General features: G+C 43.2%; 1 protein-coding gene across 2 annotated transcripts in view; it reads right to left on the bottom strand.

Moving 5' to 3' along the window:
• The window catches only part of TBC1D23 (TBC1 domain family member 23), a 65,423-nt gene that overhangs the window by 23,965 nt on the left and 20,168 nt on the right, over positions 1–21,290 (bottom strand). For both annotated transcript variants that reach the window (XM_068119565.2, XM_068119567.2), the window contains exons 5-8: positions 5,953–6,064; positions 4,370–4,494; positions 1,395–1,441; positions 1,139–1,242 (exon numbers count right to left, since the gene is read on the bottom strand). In XM_068119565.2, coding sequence (XP_067975666.2) covers positions 1,139–1,242; positions 1,395–1,441; positions 4,370–4,494; positions 5,953–6,064 — 388 coding nt within the window. The remainder of the gene's footprint in view (positions 1–1,138; positions 1,243–1,394; positions 1,442–4,369; positions 4,495–5,952; positions 6,065–21,290) is intronic.

Here is a 21,290-nt window from a genome sequence, read left to right as displayed (position 1 = left end):
GGAATTAAGGCGATATGGAAACCAACGGCAATCCACACGGTGAGGCCGATATGGGAATCGAGCCGATATGGAAACCAACGGCGCTCCACACGGTGAGGCCGATATGGAAATCCCAACGACAAAACAAGATGCACCAAGCGGACAGCCTATTCGAGGACAAAATGGCGTATCGGCCTGTGATGGAGGCCCTCGATTTCTCTCCAACAATAACTCACACTTGATGATAAAACCTGAGACGCAGGTTTAATTGCATTTGAAATATAGGACAATCCCTTCCCCGGGAAGCCTCAACTGATAGGTTGTTTCCACCTATGTTTTCATACAACAACAACTATGTTTTCACCCCTGTCTGTCTGCTTGTCTGTCTGTAAACAAGATATCTCAAAAAGTTGTGGACGGATTCGGACGAAATTTGGCGGAGAGGTAGTGTATGCGACAAAGACGAAATGATTAGATTTTGGTGAAAATCCGGACTCAGATCCGGATACTAGAATTTTTAAAGTGATTCTTCACCATTGGAAGATATGGACAAAAACAATACATAGCAGGATATCTCAAAAAGTTGTGGATGGATTTAGAAGGAAACTTGGTGGACCAGTTGGGTCTGACAAGGACAAATAGATTAGATTTTGGTAAAGATCTGAATATGGTTTTGGATACGATAATTATTTAATTTTCAAGTGATTCTTCACCATTGAGAGATCGGGCGAAAAGCGATATACAACATGATATTTTAAAAAGTTATGGACGAATTATGAATAAACTTGGTGGACGAGTTGGTTTGGTGACAAGAACAAGCCGATTCGATTTTGGTTCTGCCGAGTGGCGTTTTAGGTTATCTTATGGATTTTCTTGCTGAAATGAAGACGAGCAACTTCCTTTCACAGATGAAGGGACACTGAACCCCGACAATGAAGGGCTACAAACAAATCTATAGGTTCAGCTACATAATCACTTTGTCTCACCGATATATTCATCGTACGTTGATAACACCGACATACGAAAGCTGAACATTGAGGCAGGAACGTGCGACTTGGCCATGGTACAGGTTCAAAGGTGCATTCTGGTATAACACGCAGTGGAAAATGCTACAGAGATGTGCATGTGCAGCTAGGTGAAGGCAGAGCATTAAACTTACTGAACGAAAGGAAACGGGAGTCAGACTAACGTAGTGCAGTGCCAGCGAAACAAAATCCTCCACATCTTCAAGTCTCAGCTCGCTGGCCAATGAGCTCAACACTTCTGGAGAAGGGCACACCCCGACAAATGCACAAGAACACAACAACAAGCGCACAAAACACGATTGAAATATCTCGTGCAATGAGGATTGACAAACAATCTCAGATAGACATCAAGTACAGACAATCGGTTGGGCAAATTTTGTTTTGACTTACTTGTAATTTTGGTTTGTGTTGGCTTCTCCATCAACATAACGACATCCCTGTAAATGGAATAATGTTAATGCAAAGCAATATTTTCAGCTGCTCACAACAATTGTATTAAACAGGTTTTATACTTCCAGTGCATTCAGAAAGTATTCAGACCCCTTCACTTTTCACATTTTGTTATCTTGCAGCCTTATGCTGAAATCGTTTAAATTCATTTTTTCCCTCATCAATCTTCACTCAGTACCCCATAATGACAAAGAGAAAACAGGATTTTATAAAGTTTTGCAAATTTATTAAAAAGAAAAAACTAAAATATCACATTGACATAAGTATTCAGACCCTTTGCTATGACACTTGAAATTTAGCTCAGGTGCCTCCCATTTCTCTTGATCATCTTTGAGATGTTTCTACACCTTGATTGGAGTCCACCTGCGGTAAATTCAATTGATTGGACATGATTTGGAAAGGCACACACCTGTCTATATAAGGTCTCACAGTTGACAATGCGTATCAGAGCAAAAACCAAGCCATGACGTCGAAGGAACTGCCTGCAGAGCTCAGAGACAGGATTGTGTCGAGGCACAGATCTGGGGAAGCCTACAAAAAAATCTCTGCTGCATTGAAGGTTCCCAAGAGCACAGTGGCCTCCATACTTCTTAAATGGAAGAAGTTTGGAACAACCAGGACTCTTCCTAGAGCTGGCCGTCCGGCCAAACTGAGCAATCGGGGGAGAAGGGCCTTGGTAAAAGAGGTGACCAAGAACCCGATGGTCACTCTGGCTGAGCTCCAGAGATCCTGTGTGGAGAGGGGAGAAACTTCCAGAAGGACAACCATCACTGCAACACTCCACCGATCTGGGCTTTATGGCAGAGTGGCCAGACGGAAGCCAAACAGTTCAATCTTGGTTTCATCAGACCACAGAATCTTGTTTCTCACAGTCTGAGAGTCCTTTTGGTGCTTTTTTGCAAACTCCAAGCGGGCTTTCATGTGTCTTTCACTGAGGAGAGGCTTCCGTCTGGCCACTCTAATATTTTAATGACGTGCAATTTCATCATCGTTGAGCAGACAGAACTTTACAATTCTTGGAGGTAAAGTAGAAGAGCAGTTAATGAACAAATGAACTAGAACACCACTCAGTAGAGCGCATACTCCCGCCGTGGGTGGCCACTGCTGAGCCCTGTCTTCCAATGGTAAAAAAATCCTTCAAAAAATTCCTGGATCCGGAATAATATCCTAAGCTTCACCAAAAACTAATCAATTCTTCCTTATCCCAAGGGCAAATCATCCCACCAACTTTCATCCAAATCCGTTCAGAACTTTTCCAGATATCTTGTTCACAAACACACGAACACACACACGGACGGACACGATCGAATGCATTACTTCCTGGCGGGAGTAATGAACATGACCGATATACAATCATGTCATCAATCCAAATGACGTCACAATGAGGTATTGAGTTTTTTTGTCGATGGGGAAAATTTAACGAAGTTCGATTCGCTATTTGAATGGTACCTTTCTGCCTAAAAGGAAGCAGAATGTGTTCCTGATCCGAGAGAGGTATTATGGTTCCCAGAGGGAGGACTCCCACTACTGTTTGTAGCTGTGATGGAAGTGCTGGCTCGGAACGTAAAGGAGGGTTTACCGTGGGAGTTGTTGTATGCAGATGATCTGGTGTTGATTGCAGAAAGTATGGATGGACTGAAGGAGAAGATGAACAAGTGGAAGGAATGTATGGAGACGAAAGGTCTGAAGGTGAATATCGGAAAGACGAAGGTGATGGCAAGTGGTAAAACATGTGGTGAGGTGGAAAGAACTGGGAAGTGGCCCTGTGCTGTGTGCAGGAAGGGTGTCGGAGTGAACTCCATTCAATGTACAATGTGCGCTGAGTGGGTTCATCAAAAATGTAGTGGTCTGAGAGGGTCATTAACCAGTGTGGCAGCTACATTCAAGTGTAAGGTGTGCACAGAGGGAGCTGCAGATGGAGGAAATGTTGAGTTGGATCTTGGAGACGGCGTGAAGCTGGAAGGTGTGAAAACATTTTGTTACCTAGGAGACATGCTGAATGGAGAAGGTGGATCAGACTCGGCAACGGTTGCTAGAGTGAGATGTGCATGGAAGAAGTTTCGGGAACTGAGTGGCGTGGTGACGAGGAGGGGAGTGTCGTTGAAGCTGAAGGGAAAGGTGTATGCTGCATGTGCGAGAAGTGTTATGATTTATCGGAGCGAGACATGGGTAATGAACGTAGAACAGCAACGAAGGCTGGAAAGGGTGGAAATGCGAATGGTTCGACGGATGTGCGGAGTATCGTTGAGAGAGAGGAAGACAAATGATGAATTGCGAAAGATGATGGGAATAGAGCCTGTGATTGATACTGTGAAGAGAGAGAGTTTGAGGTGGTTTGGGCATGTGTTGAGGAAGGATGAAAGTGACTGGTTGAGAAGAGTGATGGAAATGAATGTGGAAGGAAGTAGAGGACGGGGAAGACCGAGAAAGACTTGGCTAAAGATGGTCGAAGAAGAAATGCGGGCAAGGGGGTTAACAAGGGGAGATGCAGAAAATATGGCAAAATGGAGAAGATTGTCATGGGGCCCGCAAGGCTAACCCCCGCTCTTGCAGGGAAAATGGCCTTTAAAATGCCTGTTGTTGTTGTTGTTGTTGTAGAGGGAGGCATTAAGTGTTTAGTCTTGGTGCGTTCATCGTGTTCTGCTTTAAAAAATAAATAAAAAGTTTGTTTTCATTATCAGGGAGAATTTCAAGTGCTACCGATTGGCTAATATTATGTGTTGGCCATCAGTGATGTCCAATCACAACCCTCCAATTCAGTTTTTTAATCTCATCAGCGTTTCACCGATATTCCTTGACAAGGCCAAAAAAATTACAAATAAATACACGGGTTATGCAAACAAACACAAACAAAAGTGTGTAAAAGCAATCCAAGTTCATAAAGGTCAAAGTTCAGATGAGAAGAATGAACTCACTTTGCATTGACAATCAGAACCAGTGCGAGGAATAAAAGCAGGTAGGCATCACCTTGCTGAAACAGCCAATCCCAGAGCAGCAGCAATGTGGGTCCAGGTACGCAATCGGCGAACACAGTGCCAAACTGCAAACACACACGAAGGCAAAATGTCCGCAGTCGTATTCCCCATTTCATTTACCCGACATGAACAATGGTCTTGGTGGTTCAACGATTTGGGGTGCTGGGCAACATTGTTGTTGTGAAAGCTCCTTTTGGTGTTCCGCAGAGTAAGAGCTTTTTACTTTGGCTTGTTCTCGTCACCAAACCAACTCGGCCACCAAGTTTATTCATAACTCGTCCATAATTTTTTGAGATATCCTGCTATGAATCGTTTTTGGCCCTATCTCCCAATGGTGAAGAATCACTTTGAAGTTCTAGTATCCGGATCCGGATCTTCACCAAAATCGAATAATTTCGTTCTTCTAACAAACACTACGTCTCTGCCAAATTTCGTCCGAATCCGTCCACAACTTTTTGAGATATCTTGTTCAAAGACAGACAGACAAAGAGACAGACAAAGAGACAAACATACACACAAACAGACAGGGGTGAAAACAAAACCTCTATCCACCTTCGGTTGCGGAGGTAATTAGATCCAGGATCATTTTCCAAACTTGATGAGATATGAACTTGTACTGGTCATCAATTATCTTACATTTAAAGAGAGTGAAAAGCTTGAATGGCAATGTTCCTGCAGAGACACAGACAGAGGGGGCACTGAGAAATGCAGAAAGACAGAGGGGGCACCAAGAGACACAGATAGACAGGGGGGCACCGAGAAATGCAGAGAGACAGAAGGGGCACCAAGATGCAGATATACAGGAGGCACCAAGAGACACAGATAGACAGAGGGGCACCGAGAGATGCAGAAAGACAGAGGGGGCACCGAGAGATGCAGAGAGACAGAGGGGGCACCGAGAGATGCAGAAAGACAGAGGGGGCACCGAGAGATGCAGAAAGACAGAGGGGGCACCGAGAGATGCAGAGAGACAGAGGGGGCACCGAGAGATGCAGAAAGACAGAGGGGGCACCGAGAGATGCAGAAAGACAGAGGGGGCACCGAGAGATGCAGAAAGACAGAGGGGGCACCGAGAGATGCAGAGAGACAGAGGGGGCACCGAGAGATGCAGAAAGACAGAGGGGGCACCGAGAGGTGCAGAAAGACAGAGGGGGCACCGAGAGATGCAGAAAGACAGAGGGGGCACCTAGAGATGCAGAGAGACAGAGGGGGCACCGAGAGATGCAGAAAGACAGAGGGGGCACCGAGAGATGCAGAAAGACAGAGGGGGCACCGAGAGATGCAGAAAGACAGAGGGGGCACCGAGAGATGCAGAAAGACAGAGGGGGCACCGAGAGATGCAGAAAGACAGAGGGGGCACCGAGAGATGCAGAAAGACAGAGGGGGCACCGAGAGATGCAGAAAGACAGAGGGGGCACCGAGAGATGCAGAAAGACAGAGGGGGCACGGAGAGACAGAAGGTAAAAATACAAACAGAGAAGATTAGGAGAAGTGACTGAGCGTCTCAGTGAACTGTGCACTACCCATGGTTGAGTGAAGGACAGAGACACACGGTGAGAGTTCAGGAAGCAGGAGAGGCATGGTTCATGATACTGCAGTAGCAACTGTAACAGGGATTGCGCCTTGACGGAATTCCTAAAGGGTTAGGAATGGGAAACAAAGTCGAGAAAGACAGAGATAAATGAAAGATAAAATACAATAATCTATCAATTGTTTATGAGGTGCAATAACAGACATAGTGAGATAAAGTGGACTTTGATACACGTGAGGACAAATAATAACAAAGGCAGGATTTGCTATGGAGGAATATAAAACAAGAGCTAAATGTATAAACATGGACGTGGGAAGAGAATGCGAATGAGTTAACGAGTGAAATAGAGCTGAGCCATCGTGTTATTGCAGTGATAAAGGTACAGGAACACTCGTCTAAAAAACTGCACCACGATGCACAAGAAGCAGCTGTGTTGCCGTCACGTCATGGAGGAAAGAGTGGTGCATGATCACCGAGGTATCATGCGACACATGATACCCGTGAGTCATGTGAGACCGTCCATCACACACTGCTGTTGACAGGAAGCAACAACATTTAAATCACAGCTGATAAATGTCACATCTAAAGGGACCAAAAGGAATGTTTAAATTAAAATACCAGCTATACTGTGACGTACCCAATTGTGATGATACTGTGACGTACCCAATGCATTTTTGTGCAAGGGAAAAGAAACATTACAATTAGTATTGAGATTCTTGTTTGAAAGGTGCAAAACAATCCTTGCCTCCTCGACTCGATAAGGTTCAAGTGCAAATTTAGAGGAAGTCGAATAATGGGAAAAATGAAAGCTAAACAGGAGCAGGTGCAGCTCAGGTAACCCCAATACCGACTTGTTTGAAAGGAAGACAACATCGCCGAGGACCAAATGATGAAAAGACCATCAGTCATTTTTGTTTTCCATATAATTTACACTCGTTTCTCCAGAACATTTTACAGTATGAGCAATGTGTGTGTGACATAGGAAGCACAGACAATGTGGATGTGTGAGACAGGAAACATGAACGATGTGTGTGAGAGAAAGGAAAATCAGGAACAATGTGTGTGAGAGACAGGAAAAGCAGGAACAATGTGTGTGAGAGACAGGAAAAGCAGGAACAATGTGTGTGAGAGAAAGGAAAATCAGGAACAATGTGTGTGAGAGACAGGAAAAGCAGGAACAATGTGTGTGAGAGACAGGAAAAGCAGGAACAATGTGTGTGAGAGACAGGAAAAGCAGGAATAATGTGTGTGAGAGACAGGAAAAGCAGGAACAATGTGTGTGAGAGACAGGAAAAGCAGGAACAATGTGTGTGAGATACAGGAAAAGCAGGAACAATGTGTGTGTGAGACAGGAAAAGCAGGAACAATGTGTGTGAGAGAAAGGAAAATCAGGAACAATGTGTGTGAGAGACAGGAAAAGCAGGAATAATGTGTGTGAGAGACAGGAAAAGCAGGAACAATGTGTGTGAGAGACAGGAAAAGCAGGAACAATGTGTGTGAGATACAGGAAAAGCAGGAACAATGTGTGTGAGATACAGGAAAAGCAGGAACAATGTGTGTGTGAGACAGGAAAAGCAGGAACAATGTGTGTGTGAGACAGGAAAAGCAGGAACAATGTGTGTGAGAGACAGGAAAAGCAGGAATAATGTGTGTGAGAGACAGGAAAAGCAGGAACAATGTGTGTGAGAGACAGGAAAAGCAGGAACAATGTGTGTGAGATACAGGAAAAGCAGGAACAATGTGTGTGAGAGAAAGGAAAATCAGGAACAATGTGTGTGAGAGAAAGGAAACATGAACGATGTGTGTGAGATACAGGAAACATGAACAATGTGTGTGAGATACAGGAAACATGAACAATGTGTGTGAGATACAGGAAAAGCAGGAACAATGTGTGTGAGAGACAGGAAAAACAGGAACAATGTGTGTGAGAGAAAGGAAACATGAACGATGTGTGTGAGAGACAGGAAAAACAGGAACAATGTGTGTGAGAGAAAGGAAAATCAGGAACAATGTGTGTGAGAGAAAGGAAAATCAGGAACAATGTGTGTGAGAGACAGGAAAAACAGGAACAATGTGTGTGAGAGAAAGGAAAAACAGGAACAATGTGTGTGAGAGAAAGGAAAATCAGGAACAATGTGTGTGAGAGAAAGGAAAATCAGGAACAATGTGTGTGAGAGACAGGAAAAACAGGAACAATGTGTGTGAGAGAAAGGAAAATCAGGAACAATGTGTGTGAGAGACAGGAAAAACAGGAACAATGTGTGTGAGAGACAGGAAAAACAGGAACAATGTGTGTGAGAGAAAGGAAAATCAGGAACAATGTGTGTGAGAGACAGGAAAAGCAGGAACAAAGTGTGTGAGAGAAAGGAAAATCAGGAACAATGTGTGTGAGAGACAGGAAAATCAGGAACAATGTGTGTGAGAGACAGGAAAAGCAGGAACAATGTGTGTGAGAGACAGGAAACATGAACAATGTGTGTGAGATACAGGAAAAGCAGGAACAATGTGTGTGAGAGACAGGAAAAGCAGGAACAATGTGTGTGAGAGAAAGGAAAATCAGGAACAATGTGTGTGAGAGACAGGAAAAGCAGGAACAATGTGTGTGAGAGACAGGAAAAGCAGGAACAATGTGTGTGAGATACAGGAAAAGCAGGAACAATGTGTGTGTGAGACAGGAAACATGAACAATGTGTGTGAGATACAGGAAACATGAACAATGTGTGTGAGATACAGGAAACATGAACAATGTGTGCGAGATACAGGAAACATGAACAATGTGTGTGAGATACAGGAAAAGCAGGAACAATGTGTGTGAGAGAAAGGAAAATCAGGAACAATGTGTGTGAGAGAAAGGAAAATCAGGAACAATGTGTGTGAGAGACAGGAAAAACAGGAACAATGTGTGTGAGAGAAAGGAAAATCAGGAACAATGTGTGTGAGAGACAGGAAAAACAGGAACAATGTGTGTGAGATACAGGAAAAACAGGAACAATGTGTGTGAGAGAAAGGAAAATCAGGAACAATGTGTGTGAGAGAAAGGAAAATCAGGAACAATGTGTGTGAGAGACAGGAAAAACAGGAACAATGTGTGTGAGATACAGGAAAAACATGAACAATGTGTGTGAGAGACAGGAAAAACAGGAACAATGTGTGTGAGATACAGGAAAAACAGGAACAATGTGTGTGAGAGAAAGGAAAATCAGGAACAATGTGTGTGAGAGAAAGGAAAATCAGGAACAATGTGTGTGAGAGACAGGAAAAACAGGAACAATGTGTGTGAGAGAAAGGAAAATCAGGAACAATGTGTGTGAGAGACAGGAAAAACAGGAACAATGTGTGTGAGATACAGGAAAAACAGGAACAATGTGTGTGAGAGACAGGAAAAACAGGAACGATGTGTGTGAGAGACAGGAAAAGCAGGAACAATGTGTGTGAGAGACAGGAAAAGCAGGAACAATGTGTGTGAGAGACAGGAAAAACAGGAACAATGTGTGTGAGAGACAGGAAAAACAGGAACAATGTGTGTGAGAGAAAGGAAAATCAGGAACAATGTGTGTGAGATACAGGAAAAACAGGAACAATGTGTGTGAGAGAAAGGAAAATCAGGAACAATGTGTGTGAGAGACAGGAAAAACAGGAACAATGTGTGTGAGAGAAAGGAAAATCAGGAACAATGTGTGTGAGAGACAGGAAAAACATGAACGATGTGTGTGAGAGACAGGAAAAACAGGAACAATGTGTGTGAGAGACAGGAAAAACAGGAACAATGTGTGTGAGAGACAGGAAAAACAGGAACAATGTGTGTGAGAGAAAGGAAAATCAGGAACAATGTGTGTGAGAGACAGGAAAAACAGGAACAATGTGTGTGAGAGAAAGGAAAATCAGGAACAATGTGTGTGAGAGACAGGAAAAACATGAACGATGTGTGTGAGAGACAGGAAAAGCAGGAACAATGTGTGTGAGAGACAGGAAAAACAGGAACAATGTGTGTGAGAGAAAGGAAAATCAGGAACAATGTGTGTGAGAGACAGGAAACATGAACGATGTGTGTGAGAGACAGGAAAAACAGGAACAATGTGTGTGAGAGACAGGAAAAGCAGGAACAATGTGTGTGAGAGACAGGAAACATGAACGATGTGTGTGAGAGACAGGAAAAACAGGAACAATGTGTGTGAGAGACAGGAAAAACAGGAACAATGTGTGTGAGAGACAGGAAGCATGAACGATGTGTGTGAGAGACAGGAAAAACATGAACGATGTGTGTGAGAGACAGGAAAAGCAGGAACAATGTGTGTGAGAGACAGGAAACATGAACGATGTGTGTGAGAGAAAGGAAAATCAGGAACAATTTGTGTGAGAGAAAGGAAAATCAGGAACAATGTGTGTGAGAGACAGGAAAAACAGGAACAATGTGTGTGAGAGAAAGGAAAATCAGGAACAATGTGTGTGAGAGACAGGAAAAACAGGAACAATGTGTGTGAGATACAGGAAAAACAGGAACAATGTGTGTGAGAGACAGGAAAAACAGGAACGATGTGTGTGAGAGACAGGAAAAGCAGGAACAATGTGTGTGAGAGACAGGAAAAACAGGAACAATGTGTGTGAGAGACAGGAAAAACAGGAACAATGTGTGTGAGAGAAAGGAAAATCAGGAACAATGTGTGTGAGAGACAGGAAAAACAGGAACAATGTGTGTGAGAGACAGGAAAAACAGGAACAATGTGTGTGAGAGACAGGAAAAACAGGAACAATGTGTGTGAGAGACAGGAAAAACAGGAACAATGTGTGTGAGAGACAGGAAAAACAGGAACAATGTGTGTGAGAGACAGGAAAAACAGGAACAATGTGTGTGAGATACAGGAAAAACAGGAACAATGTGTGTGAGAGACAGGAAAAACAGGAACAATGTGTGTGAGAGACAGGAAAAACAGGAACAATGTGTGTGAGAGACAGGAAAAACAGGAACAATGTGTGTGAGAGACAGGAAAAACAGGAACAATGTGTGTGAGAGACAGGAAAAACAGGAACAATGTGTGTGAGAGACAGGAAAAACAGGAACAATGTGTGTGAGAGACAGGAAAAACAGGAACAATGTGTGTGAGAGACAGGAAAATCAGGAACAATGTGTGTGAGAGACAGGAAAAACAGGAACAATGTGTGTGAGAGACAGGAAAAACAGGAACAATGTGTGTGAGAGACAGGAAAAACAGGAACAATGTGTGTGAGAGACAGGAAAAGCAGGAACAATGTGTGTGAGAGACAGGAAAAACAGGAACAATGTGTGTGAGAGACAGGAAAAACAGGAACAATGTGTGTGAGAGACAGGAAAAACAGGAACAATGTGTGTGAGAGACAGGAAAAACAGGAACAATGTGTGTGAGAGACAGGAAAAACAGGAACAATGTGTGTGAGAGACAGGAAAAACAGGAACAATGTGTGTGAGAGACAGGAAAAACAGGAACAATGTGTGTGAGAGACAGGAAAAGCAGGAACAATGTGTGTGAGAGACAGGAAAAACAGGAACAATGTGTGTGAGAGACAGGAAAAACAGGAACAATGTGTGTGAGAGACAGGAAAAGCAGGAACAATGTGTGTGAGAGACAGGAAAAACAGGAACAATGTGTGTGAGAGAAAGGAAAATCAGGAACAATGTGTGTGAGAGACAGGAAAAACAGGAACAATGTGTGTGAGAGACAGGAAAAACAGGAACAATGTGTGTGAGAGACAAGAAAAGCAGGAACAATGTGTGTGACAGACAGGAAAAGCAGGAACAATGTGTGTGAGAGACAGGAAACATGAACAATGTGTGAGAGAGACAGGAAAAGCAGGAACGATGTGTGTGAGAGACAGGAAAAGCAGGAACAATGTGTGAGAGAGACAGGAAAAGCAGGAACAATGTGTGTGAGAGACAAGAAAAGCAGGAACAATGTGTGTGACAGACAGGAAAAGCAGGAACAATGTGTGTGAGAGACAGGAAACATGAACAATGTGTGTGAGAGACAGGAAAAGCAGGAACGATGTGTGTGAGAGACAGGAAAAACAGGAACAATGTGTGTGAGAGACAGGAAAAGCAGGAACAATGTGTGTGAGAGACAGGAAAAGCAGGAACAATGTGTGTGAGAGACAGGAAAAACAGGAACAATGTGTGTGAGAGACAGGAAAAGCAGGAACAATGTGTGTGAGAGACAGGAAACATGAACAATGTGTGTGAGAGACAGGAAAAGCAGGAACGATGTGTGTGAGAGACAGGAAAAACAGGAACAATGTGTGTGAGAGACAGGAAACATGAACAATGTGTGAGAGAGACAGGAAAAGCAGGAACGATGTGTGTGAGAGACAGGAAAAGCAGGAACAATGTGTGAGAGAGACAGGAAAAGCAGGAACAATGTGTGAGAGAGACAGGAAACATGAACAATGTGTGTGAGAGACAGGAAACATGAACAATGTGTGAGAGAGACAGGAAAAGCAGGAACAATGTGTGAGAGAGACAGGAAAAGCAGGAACAATGTGTGTGAGAGACAAGAAAAGCAGGAACAATGTGTGTGAGAGACAAGAAAAGCAGGAACAATGTGTGTGACAGACAGGAAAAGCAGGAACAATGTGTGTGAGAGACAGGAAAAGCAGGAACAATGTGTGTGAGAGACAAGAAAAGCAGGAACAATGTGTGTGAGAGACAAGAAAAGCAGGAACAATGTGTGTGACAGACATGAAAAGCAGGAACAATGTGTGTGAGAGACAGGAAAAGCAGGAACAATGTGTGTGAGATACAGGAAAAGCAGGAACAATGTGTGTGTGAGACAGGAAACATGAACAATGTGTGTGAGATACAGGAAAAGCAGGAATAATGTGTGTGAGAGACAGGAAACATGAACAATGTGTGTGAGAGACAGGAAAAGCAGGAACAATGTGTGTGAGAGACAGGAAAAGCAGGAACAATGTGTGTGAGAGACAGGAAAAGCAGGAACAATGTGTGTGAGAGACAGGAAACATGAACAATGTGTGTGAGAGACAGGAAAAGCAGGAACAATGTGTGTGAGATACAGGAAAAGCAGGAACAATGTGTGTGTGACAGGAAAAGCAGGAACAATGTGTGAGAGAGACAGGAAACATGAACAATGTGTGTGAGAGACAGGAAAAGCAGGAACAATGTGTGTGTGAGACAGGAAAAGCAGGAACAATGTGTGTGAGAGACAGGAAAAGCAGGAACAATGTGTGTGAGATACAGGAAAAGCAGGAACAATGTGTGTGTGACAGGAAAAGCAGGAACAATGTGTGAGAGAGACAGGAAACATGAACAATGTGTGTGAGAGACAGGAAAAGCAGGAACAATGTGTGTGAGAGACAGGAAAAGCAGGAACAATGTGTGTGAGAGACAGGAAACATGAACAATGTGTGTGAGAGACAGGAAAAGCAGGAACAATGTGTGTGAGATACAGGAAACATGAACAATGTGTGTGAGATACAGGAAAAGCAGGAACAATGTGTGTGTGAGACAGGAAACATGAACAATGTGTGTGAGATACAGGAAACATGAACAATGTGTGTGAGATACAGGAAACATGAACAATGTGTGTGAGATACAGGAAAAGCAGGAACAATGTGTGTGAGATACAGGAAAAGCAGGAACAATGTGTGTGAGATACAGGAAAAGCAGGAACAATGTGTGAGAGATACAGGAAACATGAACAATGTGTGTGAGATACAGGAAAAGCAGGAATAATGTGTGTGAGAGACAGGAAAAGCAGGAACAATGTGTGTGAGAGACAGGAAAAGCAGGAACAATGTGTGTGAGAGACAGGAAACATGAACAATGTGTGTGAGATACAGGAAAAGCAGGAACAATGTGTGTGAGAGACAGGAAAAGCAGGAACAATGTGTGTGTGAGACAGGAAAAGCAGGAACAATGTGTGTGAGATACAGGAAACATGAACAATGTGTGTGAGATACAGGAAAAGCAGGAACAATGTGTGTGTGAGACAGGAAACATGAACAATGTGTGTGAGAGACAGGAAAAGCAGGAACAATGTGTGTGAGATACAGGAAACATGAACAATGTGTGTGAGATACAGGAAAAGCAGGAACAATGTGTGTGTGAGACAGGAAACATGAACAATGTGTGTGAGATACAGGAAACATGAACAATGTGTGTGAGATACAGGAAACATGAACAATGTGTGTGAGATACAGGAAAAGCAGGAACAATGTGTGTGAGATACAGGAAAAGCAGGAACAATGTGTGTGAGATACAGGAAAAGCAGGAACAATGTGTGAGAGATACAGGAAACATGAACAATGTGTGTGAGATACAGGAAAAGCAGGAATAATGTGTGTGAGAGACAGGAAAAGCAGGAACAATGTGTGTGAGAGACAGGAAACATGAACAATGTGTGAGAGAGACAGGAAAAGCAGGAATGATGTGTGTGAGAGACAGGAAAAGCAGGAACAATGTGTGAGAGAGACAGGAAAAGCAGGAACAATGTGTGAGAGAGACAGGAAACATGAACAATGTGTGTGAGAGACAGGAAACATGAACAATGTGTGAGAGAGACAGGAAAAGCAGGAACAATGTGTGAGAGAGACAGGAAAAGCAGGAACAATGTGTGTGAGAGACAAGAAAAGCAGGAACAATGTGTGTGAGAGACAAGAAAAGCAGGAACAATGTGTGTGACAGACAGGAAAAGCAGGAACAATGTGTGTGAGAGACAGGAAAAGCAGGAACAATGTGTGTGAGAGACAAGAAAAGCAGGAACAATGTGTGTGAGAGACAAGAAAAGCAGGAACAATGTGTGTGACAGACAGGAAAAGCAGGAACAATGTGTGTGAGAGACAGGAAAAGCAGGAACAATGTGTGTGAGATACAGGAAAAGCAGGAACAATGTGTGTGTGAGACAGGAAACATGAACAATGTGTGTGAGATACAGGAAAAGCAGGAATAATGTGTGTGAGAGACAGGAAACATGAACAATGTGTGTGAGAGACAGGAAAAGCAGGAACAATGTGTGTGAGAGACAGGAAAAGCAGGAACAATGTGTGTGAGAGACAGGAAAAGCAGGAACAATGTGTGTGAGAGACAGGAAACATGAACAATGTGTGTGAGAGACAGGAAAAGCAGGAACAATGTGTGTGAGATACAGGAAAAGCAGGAACAATGTGTGTGTGACAGGAAAAGCAGGAACAATGTGTGAGAGAGACAGGAAACATGAACAATGTGTGTGAGAGACAGGAAAAGCAGGAACAATGTGTGTGTGAGACAGGAAAAGCAGGAACAATGTGTGTGAGAGACAGGAAAAGCAGGAACAATGTGTGTGAGATACAGGAAAAGCAGGAACAATGTGTGTGAGAGACAAGAAAAGCAGGAACAATGTGTGTGAGAGACAAGAAAAGCAGGAACAATGTGTGTGACAGACAGGAAAAGCAGGAACAATGTGTGTGAGAGACAGGAAAAGCAGGAACAATGTGTGTGAGATACAGGAAAAGCAGGAACAATGTGTGTGTGAGACAGGAAACATGAACAATGTGTGTGAGATACAGGAAAAGCAGGAATAATGTGTGTGAGAGACAGGAAACATGAACAATGTGTGTGAGAGACAGGAAAAGCAGGAACAATGTGTGTGAGAGACAGGAAAAGCAGGAACAATGTGTGTGAGAGACAGGAAAAGCAGGAACAATGTGTGTGAGAGACAGGAAACATGAACAATGTGTGTGAGAGACAGGAAAAGCAGGAACAATGTGTGTGAGATACAGGAAAAGCAGGAACAATGTGTGTGTGACAGGAAAAGCAGGAACAATGTGTGAGAGAGACAGGAAACATGAACAATGTGTGTGAGAGACAGGAAAAGCAGGAACAATGTGTGTGTGAGACAGGAAAAGCAGGAACAATGTGTGTGAGAGACAGGAAAAGCAGGAACAATGTGTGTGAGATACAGGAAAAGCAGGAACAATGTGTGTGTGACAGGAAAAGCAGGAACAATGTGTGAGAGAGACAGGAAACATGAACAATGTGTGTGAGAGACAGGAAAAGCAGGAACAATGTGTGTGAGAGACAGGAAAAGCAGGAACAATGTGTGTGAGAGACAGGAAACATGAACAATGTGTGTGAGAGACAGGAAAAGCAGGAACAATGTGTGTGAGATACAGGAAACATGAACAATGTGTGTGAGATACAGGAAAAGCAGGAACAATGTGTGTGTGAGACAGGAAACATGAACAATGTGTGTGAGATACAGGAAACATGAACAATGTGTGTGAGATACAGGAAACATGAACAATGTGTGTGAGATACAGGAAAAGCAGGAACAATGTGTGTGAGATACAGGAAAAGCAGGAACAATGTGTGTGAGATACAGGAAAAGCAGGAACAATGTGTGAGAGATACAGGAAACATGAACAATGTGTGTGAGATACAGGAAAAGCAGGAATAATGTGTGTGAGAGACAGGAAAAGCAGGAACAATGTGTGTGAGAGACAGGAAAAGCAGGAACAATGTGTGTGAGAGACAGGAAACATGAACAATGTGTGTGAGATACAGGAAAAGCAGGAACAATGTGTGTGAGAGACAGGAAAAGCAGGAACAATGTGTGTGTGAGACAGGAAAAGCAGGAACAATGTGTGTGAGATACAGGAAACATGAACAATGTGTGTGAGATACAGGAAAAGCAGGAACAATGTGTGTGTGAGACAGGAAACATGAACAATGTGTGTGAGAGACAGGAAAAGCAGGAACAATGTGTGTGAGATACAGGAAACATGAACAATGTGTGTGAGATACAGGAAAAGCAGGAACAATGTGTGTGTGAGACAGGAAACATGAACAATGTGTGTGAGATACAGGAAACATGAACAATGTGTGTGAGATACAGGAAACATGAACAATGTGTGTGAGATACAGGAAAAGCAGGAACAATGTGTGTGAGATACAGGAAAAGCAGGAACAATGTGTGTGAGATACAGGAAAAGCAGGAACAATGTGTGAGAGATACAGGAAACATGAACAATGTGTGTGAGATACAGGAAAAGCAGGAATAATGTGTGTGAGAGACAGGAAAAGCAGGAACAATGTGTGTGAGAGACAGGAAACATGAACAATGTGTGAGAGAGACAGGAAAAGCAGGAACGATGTGTGTGAGAGACAGGAAAAGCAGGAACAATGTGTGAGAGAGACAGGAAAAGCAGGAACAATGTGTGAGAGAGACAGGAAACATGAACAATGTGTGTGAGAGACAGGAAACATGAACAATGTGTGAGAGAGACAGGAAAAGCAGGAACAATGTGTGAGAGAGACAGGAAAAGCAGGAACAATGTGTGTGAGAGACAAGAAAAGCAGGAACAATGTGTGTGAGAGACAAGAAAAGCAGGAACAATGTGTGTGACAGACAGGAAAAGCAGGAACAATGTGTGTGAGAGACAGGAAAAGCAGGAACAATGTGTGTGAGAGACAAGAAAAGCAGGAACAATGTGTGTGAGAGACAAGAAAAGCAGGAACAATGTGTGTGACAGACAGGAAAAGCAGGAACAATGTGTGTGAGAGACAGGAAAAGCAGGAACAATGTGTGTGAGATACAGGAAAAGCAGGAACAATGTGTGTGTGAGACAGGAAACATGAACAATGTGTGTGAGATACAGGAAAAGCAGGAATAATGTGTGTGAGAGACAGGAAACATGAACAATGTGTGTGAGAGACAGGAAAAGCAGGAACAATGTGTGTGAGAGACAGGAAAAGCAGGAACAATGTGTGTGAGAGACAGGAAAAGCAGGAACAATGTGTGTGAGAGACAGGAAACATGAACAATGTGTGTGAGAGACAGGAAAAGCAGGAACAATGTGTGTGAGATACAGGAAAAGCAGGAACAATGTGTGTGTGACAGGAAAAGCAGGAACAATGTGTGAGAGAGACAGGAAACATGAACAATGTGTGTGAGAGACAGGAAAAGCAGGAACAATGTGTGTGTGAGACAGGAAAAGCAGGAACAATGTGTGTGAGAGACAGGAAAAGCAGGAACAATGTGTGTGAGATACAGGAAAAGCAGGAACAATGTGTGTGTGACAGGAAAAGCAGGAACAATGTGTGAGAGAGACAGGAAACATGAACAATGTGTGTGAGAGACAGGAAAAGCAGGAACAATGTGTGTGAGAGACAGGAAAAGCAGGAACAATGTGTGTGAGAGACAGGAAACATGAACAATGTGTGTGAGAGACAGGAAAAGCAGGAACAATGTGTGTGAGATACAGGAAACATGAACAATGTGTGTGAGATACAGGAAAAGCAGGAACAATGTGTGTGTGAGACAGGAAACATGAACAATGTGTGTGAGATACAGGAAACATGAACAATGTGTGTGAGATACAGGAAACATGAACAATGTGTGTGAGATACAGGAAAAGCAGGAACAATGTGTGTGAGATACAGGAAAAGCAGGAACAATGTGTGTGAGATACAGGAAAAGCAGGAACAATGTGTGAGAGATACAGGAAACATGAACAATGTGTGTGAGATACAGGAAAAGCAGGAATAATGTGTGTGAGAGACAGGAAAAGCAGGAACAATGTGTGTGAGAGACAGGAAAAGCAGGAACAATGTGTGTGAGAGACAGGAAACATGAACAATGTGTGTGAGATACAGGAAAAGCAGGAACAATGTGTGTGAGAGACAGGAAAAGCAGGAACAATGTGTGTGTGAGACAGGAAAAGCAGGAACAATGTGTGTGAGATACAGGAAACATGAACAATGTGTGTGAGAGACAGGAAAAGCAGGAACAATGTGTGTGAGATACAGGAAACATGAACAATGTGTGTGAGATACAGGAAAAGCAGGAACAATGTGTGTGTGAGACAGGAAACATGAACAATGTGTGTGAGATACAGGAAACATGAACAATGTGTGTGAGATACAGGAAACATGAACAATGTGTGTGAGATACAGGAAAAGCAGGAACAATGTGTGTGAGATACAGGAAAAGCAGGAACAATGTGTGTGAGATACAGGAAAAGCAGGAACAATGTGTGAGAGATACAGGAAACATGAACAATGTGTGTGAGATACAGGAAAAGCAGGAATAATGTGTGTGAGAGACAGGAAAAGCAGGAACAATGTGTGTGAGAGACAGGAAACATGAACAATGTGTGAGAGAGACAGGAAAAGCAGGAACGATGTGTGTGAGAGACAGGAAAAGCAGGAACAATGTGTGAGAGAGACAGGAAAAGCAGGAACAATGTGTGAGAGAGACAGGAAAAGCAGGAACAATGTGTGAGAGAGACAGGAAACATGAACAATGTGTGTGAGAGACAGGAAACATGAACAATGTGTGAGAGAGACAGGAAAAGCAGGAACAATGTGTGAGAGAGACAGGAAAAGCAGGAACAATGTGTGTGAGAGACAAGAAAAGCAGGAACAATGTGTGTGAGAGACAAGAAAAGCAGGAACAATGTGTGTGACAGACAGGAAAAGCAGGAACAATGTGTGTGAGAGACAGGAAAAGCAGGAACAATGTGTGTGAGAGACAAGAAAAGCAGGAACAATGTGTGTGAGAGACAAGAAAAGCAGGAACAATGTGTGTGACAGACAGGAAAAGCAGGAACAATGTGTGTGAGATACAGGAAAAGCAGGAACAATGTGTGTGTGAGACAGGAAACATGAACAATGTGTGTGAGATACAGGAAAAGCAGGAATAATGTGTGTGAGAGACAGGAAACATGAACAATGTGTGTGAGAGACAGGAAAAGCAGGAACAATGTGTGTGAGAGACAGGAAAAGCAGGAACAATGTGTGTGAGAGACAGGAAAAGCAGGAACAATGTGTGTGAGAGACAGGAAACATGAACAATGTGTGTGAGAGACAGGAAAAGCAGGAACAATGTGTGTGAGATACAGGAAAAGCAGGAACAATGTGTGTGTGACAGGAAAAGCAGGAACAATGTGTGAGAGAGACAGGAAACATGAACAATGTGTGTGAGATACAGGAAAAGCAGGAACAATGTGTGTGTGAGACAGGAAACATGAACAATGTGTGTGAGATACAGGAAACATGAACAATGTGTGTGAGATACAGGAAACATGAACAATGTGTGTGAGATACAGGAAAAGCAGGAACAATGTGTGTGAGATACAGGAAACATGAACAATGTGTGTGAGATACAGGAAAAGCAGGAACAATGTGTGTGAGAGACAGGAAACATGAACAATGTGTGAGAGAGACAGGAAAAGCAGGAACGATGTGTGTGAGAGACAGGAAAAGCAGGAACAATGTGTGAGAGAGACAGGAAAAGCAGGAACAATGTGTGAGAGAGACAGGAAACATGAACAATGTGTGTGAGAGACAGGAAACATGAACAATGTGTGAGAGAGACAGGAAAAGCAGGAACAATGTGTGAGAGAGACAGGAAAAGCAGGAACAATGTGTGTGAGAGACAAGAAAAGCAGGAACAATGTGTGTGAGAGACAAGAAAAGCAGGAACAATGTGTGTGACAGACAGGAAAAGCAGGAACAATGTGTGTGAGAGACAGGAAAAGCAGGAACAATGTGTGTGAGAGACAAGAAAAGCAGGAACAATGTGTGTGAGAGACAAGAAAAGCAGGAACAATGTGTGTGACAGACAGGAAAAGCAGGAACAATGTGTGTGAGAGACAGGAAAAGCAGGAACAATGTGTGTGAGATACAGGAAAAGCAGGAACAATGTGTGTGTGAGACAGGAAACATGAACAATGTGTGTGAGATACAGGAAAAGCAGGAATAATGTGTGTGAGAGACAGGAAAAGCAGGAACAATGTGTGTGAGAGACAGGAAAAGCAGGAACAATGTGTGTGAGAGACAGGAAAAGCAGGAACAATGTGTGTGAGAGACAGGAAAAGCAGGAACAATGTGTGTGAGAGACAGGAAAAGCAGGAACAATGTGTGTGAGAGACAGGAAACATGAACAATGTGTGTGAGAGACAGGAAAAGCAGGAACAATGTGTGTGAGATACAGGAAAAGCAGGAACAATGTGTGTGTGACAGGAAAAGCAGGAACAATGTGTGAGAGAGACAGGAAACATGAACAATGTGTGTGAGAGACAGGAAAAGCAGGAACAATGTGTGTGTGAGACAGGAAAAGCAGGAACAATGTGTGTGAGAGACAGGAAAAGCAGGAACAATGTGTGTGAGATACAGGAAAAGCAGGAACAATGTGTGTGTGACAGGAAAAGCAGGAACAATGTGTGAGAGAGACAGGAAACATGAACAATGTGTGTGAGAGACAGGAAAAGCAGGAACAATGTGTGTGAGAGACAGGAAAAGCAGGAACAATGTGTGTGAGAGACAGGAAACATGAACAATGTGTGTGAGAGACAGGAAAAGCA

The sequence above is a fragment of the Myxine glutinosa genome, chromosome 6 (genome assembly GCF_964187855.1).
Source record: "Myxine glutinosa chromosome 6, kmMyxGlut1.1, whole genome shotgun sequence".
NCBI classification, from domain to species: domain Eukaryota; kingdom Metazoa; phylum Chordata; class Myxini; order Myxiniformes; family Myxinidae; genus Myxine; species Myxine glutinosa.
The sequence above is the reverse complement of the archived record's forward strand: the minus strand, read 5'-3'. Positions and strand labels throughout refer to the sequence as shown.